The sequence below is a fragment of the Pyxicephalus adspersus genome, chromosome 11, assembly GCF_032062135.1.
Source record: "Pyxicephalus adspersus chromosome 11, UCB_Pads_2.0, whole genome shotgun sequence".
NCBI classification, from domain to species: domain Eukaryota; kingdom Metazoa; phylum Chordata; class Amphibia; order Anura; family Pyxicephalidae; genus Pyxicephalus; species Pyxicephalus adspersus.
Window position 1 is genome coordinate 33,439,648 of NC_092868.1, and position 9,039 is coordinate 33,448,686.

The following is a 9,039-nucleotide window of genomic DNA, read 5'->3' on the forward strand; positions in this document are numbered from 1 at the left end:
TAATCGCGCAGCTGAAATCTAATTGCCTTAATTGGCAGATTCGCGCCCCCTATTGCTCATTATTATGAAGGCAGGAATCCGGCTGGCAGTGAGGAGGCGCGTGTACGAGCACACTCGAGTCCGGACCGCGGGAAACCGTGATCGCTGTCCGCGCGTACTTTCGCGCTTCCAGCGAGCGCAGATTTTATTGATGAATCAGGGGCAGTGTCTTTGAAACTAGCCACACACTTCAAAGTCTGTGCAATCTTGGTACAATCTCCTATAGACCAAAACTTTGTAATGTAAAGATTTATCAGTCCTCTAGTCCTAGGAATGCCCTGCACTACATAATGGTGAAGAAATCTAACAAAATTTATATAGGGTTCAGCATCTGTAATCTTGACCTTGCCTCGAAAATCGCTCAAGGTGACCACAATACTAAATACTTTGTCCTTTGGCGACTGCTAATATCTTTGTTGGTCCTCAAATAGATCTACACATCCCTGTGTGTTCTGGGATTGTGCACATTGGAACATCTGCTGCCAAATAAATCAGTTGGAAATCCTAAAATATTCAAAACACATATACAATATTTTACTCTTCCCTGATATGTGTTTGTATTGCATGTGTCTAGCATGTGAAGGGAGGTTGCTGTGTATACTTTGAGTCCAGTGAATGTAAGTAATATGGATGTTTACATATCAGATGGTTACTAGATACATGGTGGACATTCATAATACTCATAACACTCATATTACTAAAATATGGTGGCTTTGACTTATTTCACTGTGTCTGTTGAAACATGGTTCTATTATAGGACTTTAGTTCACATCCTTTGGTGTCTTTATATTTCAAACATTTTAGGGTTTGCTTCTACCTACTAAGAAATCTGTGCAATATCTGGTGACTTTTTGGACAATTTGGCTCATTCTATATATCCTTTTTGTGCTGTCCCCGTGATCTCATCAGGAGACAGAAAAAAACATTAGAGCCACATTACCCATAACTTACTGGGAATGAATGGGACATAATTTGGCCAATACTAATGGTGAAATGTTTGGCTCAACGATCATGGCATTGTATTATTCTTATTACCATATTTTAATATATGTTATAAGTTTTAAGACAAGGGGATCTATAAAAAAATTAGTTCACAATATTTACGGCCTAATGGTAAAGAATTACTATTAGTTGGGGTTAGATAGTTACAGTAGCAATTGGTTCGGGTTGGAAATATTTTGACCTCCGATCAGATCATTGAGCAATCCAAAATCTAATTCATCATTACTTTACGTTTCATTGACATGCATAGTAGGCCTCCAGACGATAACAGCTGACTCTGCCTAATGCTCAGATTGTTCCGAGCTGCCATAATCACAATTACAGGATCTCAGTCAATTACCCCAGATTTATTCAGACCTAATATTATTACTACACGATTTACAAATCTGCTCCTCATGTAATAACTCAAATGAAACTTACTTGTATGATGTGGGATTAAGAAATAAATAGCTGTCAAAGTTTTGTTATTCTGCCTCATCAGCCATAATGCTGATATGATTAGAAGCACAATGATGATGATCTCTTACCTATGTTCTTATATTCTGTAGTTTTATTCCCAGTATTAGGGCCACTATTCATGAGCCTTCCTTTGCTTGAAATGTTTTTTTAATTCACAAACAAATCTGCTTTGCAAAACCTGCTTGTAGCAAGTCCAGTGTGGGTCAAGAATAGGTTAACTGAAGGTCAAAAGCAATGGTTAGTAAATTCTGAATGATCTTAGAAGTATCTCAAACTGATGTCATCAACTAAAGCCCAAAGATAATCTTCCTGCAATAGACCAGACAGGGTGAATGTACAAACCTTTGGGATCTTCTAATGTACTGCACATAACATAAATTATATTTGTTTCACTGCAATAAGTTTCGTACAGACATTGTGGCACTCCAGTACAATAACAGTAAAATGATTTCTTTTATTTTGGCTTTGAGCATCAATGAACTTGGCAATCACAAATGTCAACATGCACAATGTAGAATATTACTTTATTGTGTAAGCTATGCCAAAGTACAAAAACATTTTTTGAAATGCGTACATTACAACAGTATTACAGTTTCAGGGTATTGTACAATAAAACTTCGACTAATAAAAAAGTTAACATTTAGGAGCATGGGTAGCAAACAAAATAAAAAAAATGTACTTTAAGGGGCGAACTTTGTCATTTTAGTCCACTGTCATTAAACTTTTGTACAAAAAATACCTAACCTAACAAAGCCAATATAACCTTTATAAGTTTTATTAGGGAAGTCACAAATAACTTTTTTCCTTTAGGAAGCCTGATAATCACAAAATGTTTTTAACATCCTTCTTTTACATACATAGTTTAGCATTGAGCACCAGGGACAGGTGAGCCACCAGGACTAGTAAGTTCCATGTCTAAAAATAGGTGAGAGAAAAAGGAAGCATTTTCTTGCGCTTACCTTTTTCATCACCAGTAAAAATGTAACCACCTCTAATAAACTAGTTTAAATCACTGTGACAATATTCTAAGCTAGGATCAATATTTTGGTTAAAAGTTGTAGGATTTCAGTGTGTTCCTCCAGTTTGATAAAGGACAACTAAGAACTAGATGAAGATGTCAAACTTCATCACAATTCAGTTATTTGTGCCATAATTGTTGCTCAAAATATTGTTAGACAAATATTTGTACCCTAGATTTATATTATTGGCAAAGTGTTAACCTAATTACAGTGTTTTCCATTCTGCAGATTTTTTTGTCTATGAATACATTTCTGAACAATGAGGCTATGGATTTTTGTTGAGTTGTTTCCTTTATGGGATCAGTTCACTACAATGATGATGACATCAGGAGAAGGAGATGGAGCATATGTCCTTTTTATACTACTTAAATTGTGCTTATAAGTGACTGCTTTTCTGGATTACAATGGCCAATTTAAAGTGAACAAAATGATTAGAGTAGATAAGTAGTTATAAATTTGTGGGCAGTTTTTGGCTTGAGACTGTTAGGTGATAGATTTCACAGCTAAAGTGATGCTGCAATGGTAAAAAGTTATGTTGCATGTAATAACTTTTATTAGAAAGGAAGTTCTTAGACACTGGGAAAGCTGGAGATAATACCATTAGTAGTGAAGAGAGAACATGCCTGGTTTCACTTAGAATATTTCTAGGGGAAAAACAGATGGAAAATGTCATGTTCACCCATCACTAGTACTCAAATATTCTCTCATGGAAATCAGTTACTGCCATTGAAACACATAGACCTAGAAGATTCCTACAAAGGGATGTTTGAGGGAATGTCTGATTTCCTGTTTTACAAGCAGAGCCCCCAGAGATACTTACCAATTTTTAAAACATAAACTTTATGTCCTCAGAAGTAAGTCCATCATACATTAGGTTGTTCAGTGAATCAATCAGTAACTATGGTTGACAGTATGTAAAAAAGTAACCAACACTCGAACAAAAATTTTTATTTCAAACTTTTATTTACCAAGCAGGCTAATTTTTCAGGACTGTATGGTCCCTTTTTCAGAGAAGAAAAGTTGTCACCGTCTTTGACTGCTGCTGATTTCTTAGCATACTATTGGATTAATAAATGGCACCATCAATGTTGTCACCATATGCACCAACTATTCTGCTGGTCATACAGTTCAAGGTTTGTAGCTCCGCATGCAATATATGAGGGATCTTCAAAGTTTCTGCACTTTTTATTATTTTAGTAGGAAACAGTGAGGGTGGGGTCAGTGGTATTTGGTCATGTCTGAGAGTGTAATGTGACTAGTCTGGCAAGACGGCTGACCTTGCAGTTTAGTATAGGAGTCATGCTGTGATGAAGTTGGCTGCAAAATGTATTAATGTTGCCAAAATGGAACAGTGTTCTGTCATATGTGTTTTATATACAGTACCCCACACTGCAGCCCCCCATGGGAAACCCTCAGACAATTAAAGTGGAAGGTTATGGGACACTCAGCCTATAGATCGGATTTAGTGTCTATCTTCCACCTTTTTGGACTGCTCAAAGATCTCATAAGGGGAAGAAGATTTTCAAGTGATGATGATATGAAAGCAGAGGAGCATCACAGGTTACGCTCTTAACCAAAAACATTTTTTGCTGATGGCATTAAGATGTTGGTACAATGCTGGGAAAAATACATCCCAAAGGAAGGTTACCACTAAAAAGTGATGTAATTTGTTTTTGTAATTCTTAAGAAACAGATTTATACCCTTGTATACTAACCATATTTATTTATAGACACCACCCAGGATTTCCTTTACTCTTATTGGGCATTGTTACCATCTGACAGTAATTCAAAAGCCATGACGTACAGTATGACTTACAAAAGTTTGTCCTCATTGAATTAACCATTGTTCCTTGGATCTCATATCACATATCCAACACCACAAAATTGACTCCTATCCCCAGAGCTTGAACCTAAACCTCATATCTACTTGTTAAGGAAAAATTGATATTGAATTAAGAAGGGATCTACTTTCTGTTTTTGCGGTAAGTCCTCAAAAAGTTTATTAACTATGAATACTAATAGTAACAGCATTGCCTTGTTAGTGTGATTTCCACAGTCCAAAGTTTCAACTTGGTATGTAATCTAAGAGTATTATGATGGCAAATCATTGATGACTGATGGGAAAACACAAGTTTCAGTAGTTTCTTCGAATTTCATATGGTCCCCATACTGTGTTGGTATCTTCCTTTGGCCAAGGAGAACTATCTTGCATGGGACTTGTTTCTGCAGTGTCCTCTTGGGAAAGGTGATGGACCATCTTTGGGGTTAAATCATTGTTCACTGTCATGAATGGTGAGAAGGCATAGGAAGAGGTAGATGGAAAAGTAGTAGAATAATGAACATCTTCTAGAGCATGTAAGGAATAAGACTGAGTGCCCTGGGATGAGGATGACCCTCTGCTTGCACTTCTGTAGTGTGTGGCTCCAATTTCAGATGAAATGCAACTTGTGGATGATGATACAGTTTGTGAAGCATCTGTGCACAATGCATCCAGCTGGGTAATTGAATCAGGAACAGTTTGCTCCCAAGAGTCTCTCTGAGGAATAAAATACACCGATTAATAAATAGATGGTGAGTAAAGGTGAGCATAAAAAGTCTTATTCTGCAGGCAACCTTTTTGATTTTTTTTTTTTTTGCACTAGTAATCATACACCCTATATTAAGTATAGGTAGTCCCCAGATTACTTACCAGATAGGTACTGTAGGTTTGTTTGTAAATTGAATTTGTATGTGAGTTGGGACAGGTACAATACTTAATAAAATAAAATAAGGACAGATGTTTGTCTCAACATATTATTAGGCAGCATAGTGTCAATGTGACTTAATCACAACAACAATAACAATAATAAAAAACTTTATGCAGCCTAGACATTCATTAACTTCTGGAACAAGCTGTGCTTTGATATGCAAAAAGAAACTGCAGAGTTTGTCTTGTCATTAAAGAGTTACAAGAAATTGCAGAAGAGCTTGGTGTCACCCACAACCTCAGATGTGTTTAGCAAAAGATTTCTTCTGCAAGTCATGCAAACCACTCCCTCCCGCCATCAAGCTTCCGTCCTGCACACGAGAGAGCACGGAAGCCCCAATCGTATCTAGGAGTCATCCGTATGTCAGATGTCCTTAACTCGGGGACTACCTGTACATAAAAAAAACCATCATAACCTTTTTGTTCATTATCAGTGTCCAAATCTCCAGTGATTTTCAATGTGAAGCTTTTTTTCTGCATATTGGATTAGAGGGATTGTATGTCTTTTTTAAATATAGGACTATATTATACCTAACAGCTTGTGAAAATATTGTTCGTAGGCCTATATCAAAGTTCTTAGCTACAGCTAGGTGATAACATTAGAGTTAGTGAGAGAGGAAACTTTTCTGATTAATTTTTATTATTTCTGTAGTACAGTCTAGAATCACTTACCAACAGATAATGTGATGGATCACCAGAGAAATGAGGTAGGAGAGGTGGCAGGGATGAAGCACTAAACAGGGAGCTGCCAGAAGATGTTATTGATGTACCCCGATAGTCACCCATAGAGTCAGAGAAATAAGGTTCAATCAGGGATGGGTAGCTTTGGATGGTAGCTGAATCACAACCTATTGACTTTGATCCCAAAGATGATGAGTAGATGTCATTTGGGTATTGCTTGGCAGCATGGAACTCAGATTCAGGAAGGAAAGATCTTCTGACGCTGTAATATCCAGACAGGACTGGTGAACCTAAGAGAATATATTGATAATTGACAGATAGTTATATTTTGTGTTAAAAAATAAAATATAATTGAAATAATTTCTACAAAAAAATTCAGAAATTTCCAATGTTTTGTGAATTAAATATATAGTCTGTTTAGTTGTATTCACCTATACATGTAAAGGAGACTCCAATGTTAATAAGGTTATCAGTGTGTGATTTACATATGTACATGGAGGCAACCCTAATTACCTATCACATACTCAATCTCTGCTTTGTATTGCTATACAATGGGATTGTTTTAATGCTTCTTCTCCCAATGCAAGTCTAAGAACACATTTCAACCACTGAATTGCAATAGTGTGCTATTGCAATGAATAGTAAGGGATGGTTTGTGTGCTGTGGTGCAATTCATTGACAATGTCACTCTAATTCACCCTAAAACATATGCAACTAAGTGCAGTGTCTCAAAATGTAGTGGTTAGGCATTGAGCTTTATCAATGCCTATTTATTATACCACAGCCTCCGGTGGTTAATGAATAAGTTCCCATATTAACCATAGTACAAAGTAGGCGTATCATTTCAAAAGGATATGTTACATCAAAAGTTAGTTTAATGTAAACATTGTTATAATACCTCACAATTTGCTGTATTGACAAATAGGTGACATTAGTTTACATTTATTTTGTTTTATCCTTACTTAATGTAATATATATATATATATAGATATTTTTTTTTAATTGAAAATAGAGTTACTCATTTTTACTCAGTTATGTCAAGTTATTTTGTTCATGTACAATACATACAATAAAAGTTTGCTTCTGCATAGGGAAGTGCAAACCTGCTTTGCACATTGTGTGGCTTTTTTTATTCTCAGTTAAGTCTTTCAACTAATAAGAGGGGCAATTGAGGTTCTTGTTCACATTTTTTTAAAGGTTGAACTGCAGCATTGTAAGGTACGACAGAGTAAAAATCACCAAGGCCTTTTTTCTTATAATGGTTTTAAGTGAGAGCTGTTACAGAGGCTTTTTTGGACTATTTTTAGGCCTTTGTGAACAGAAGTGGTTGGTTCTCTCTTTTTAAATGCTCTTTGTATCATGTTATGGTTGGTTGTCCTTTACAAGGATAAAGAAATTACTATATTTAAGTTACAAAAAGGCCACATCCCTGATTCTAAAAGCCATTATAAAAAAAAAACATACAAGTTTTTGAAACATTACAGTGCTCGCATAAGAGATTTTGCTTACCTCACATGTTTATTTGTTATAAATTCTGGATTTTTGCTTCATATTAAAATAAAGTTTTTTTTGTGAAATATTTTTTACTGTGTAAATGAATTAGCCTATAAAGTCACAAACAATTGTATGTTTTTTTTCTATATGGTTGGTTGTCCTGTCAACGTTGTTCATAGACTTGAAGGGGAAATCTTTTTGAACATCTTGCTGGATGTATAAGTGTTTTTCAGCAGAACAAAATCTATCGGTTTTAATTTCACTTGGTCATAAAATATGTTTGAGAATTCAATGAATTGAATATTTTTTTCTGCAGTTGCATAGGGACATTAGGGACATATATGAAAAGGTTTCATTGACAGGTTTTTCGGTCCTATAAGCAAATGCGCCATGTTTCCTGGTGCAAGAAAGCTACATTTAGATATATTTGATCCATCTTCTAGGTTCATTCAAAAATCTTTGATAGGTGTATTTGACCTCCTTCTAGGCCGCAAGCTATGGCACTTGGTAGAGGCTTGTCCATTTAATATTATTACTAATATTATTATTATTATACAGTATTTATATAGCACTGACATACTTCGCAGTGCTTTACAAAGTCCAAAGTCACCCACACAAACACGGGGAGAACCTCGAAACTCCATGCAGGTAATGTCTTGGCTGAGATTCAAACCTGGGACCCAGCGCTGCAAAGGCCAGATTGCTAACCTCTGAGCCACCATACATAGAAATATTTGTATCACAGGCCCAGGAAAGAGTGTTAGGCTTTCAGGCTTGTTTATTAAAAAAAAAAAAAGCCCAGTGTGTTAAAGAGGAACTAAACTCAAAAGTCCCCCAAAAGCAAAAAATTGACATATCTTTAATCCCGTAGGGCAGTCAATTGGTCCGAGGGTCCCTTCCATTCAGTCCTGTGTCATCCTGGCATGCATCTTTATGCCAGTGCTCTGAGCACCAACATTTCGACCAACATCTTTTTCCTGGTTTTTCTTCCTACATCACACAATCCCGAGCCTGGATGGGAAAAATACTTGCCGATCTCACTGTGCATGCGTGGGATCGGCAATTTTTTCCCCTTTTCACGAAAAGACTTCTTCTGTGCATGCCTGAGATGCTCAGAAGGAGCACTCAAGAGCCTCCCGGCATGCGTGACATAGGTATTTCTGGAGGCTTTGTGCTCCCATTCAATCTTCATCACATTAAACCGGGTGTTGCACTTAAAAAAAAGCAAACGGACAGAATTTTTATTAAACATAAAAGGGTTGTCTACCCTTTTATGTAAAGTGAAAATTCTGAGTTTAGGTAGGCTTTAAGGCAATTTAAACATGACTAGTATTATTTCAAAGATAGTATAAGATGTGGTTTGTTGTTACAAATTGTCTTGCACCAGTCCCATACTCCAGACTTACAACAATGTGGAACTCTGAGGCTCACCAATTATTTGCTTAAAAAAATCAACAGATTTCAGGATAAAGGGAATTTTAAATAAATTTTGTGTTGATGTGCAGAGTAAAGCCATTTGCAAACACAGAAAGAAGACATCAGGATCATGTACCCTCTGCTAGGAGCAGCCTTGTACATTCAGAAGGCACATATACCTCC

General features: G+C 36.3%; 1 protein-coding gene across 1 annotated transcript; it reads right to left on the reverse strand.

The window, feature by feature from the left end:
- Positions 1-3,795: 3,795 nt before the first annotated feature.
- On the reverse strand, positions 3,796-6,255 carry POU2AF2 (POU class 2 homeobox associating factor 2; the record flags this gene model as incomplete). Its single annotated transcript, XM_072426707.1, has 2 exons — positions 3,796-5,055; positions 5,938-6,255. Coding segments are annotated over 2 exons (720 nt in total), but the record flags the coding sequence as incomplete, so codon positions are not given.
- Between the last annotated feature and the right edge of the window lie 2,784 nt (positions 6,256-9,039).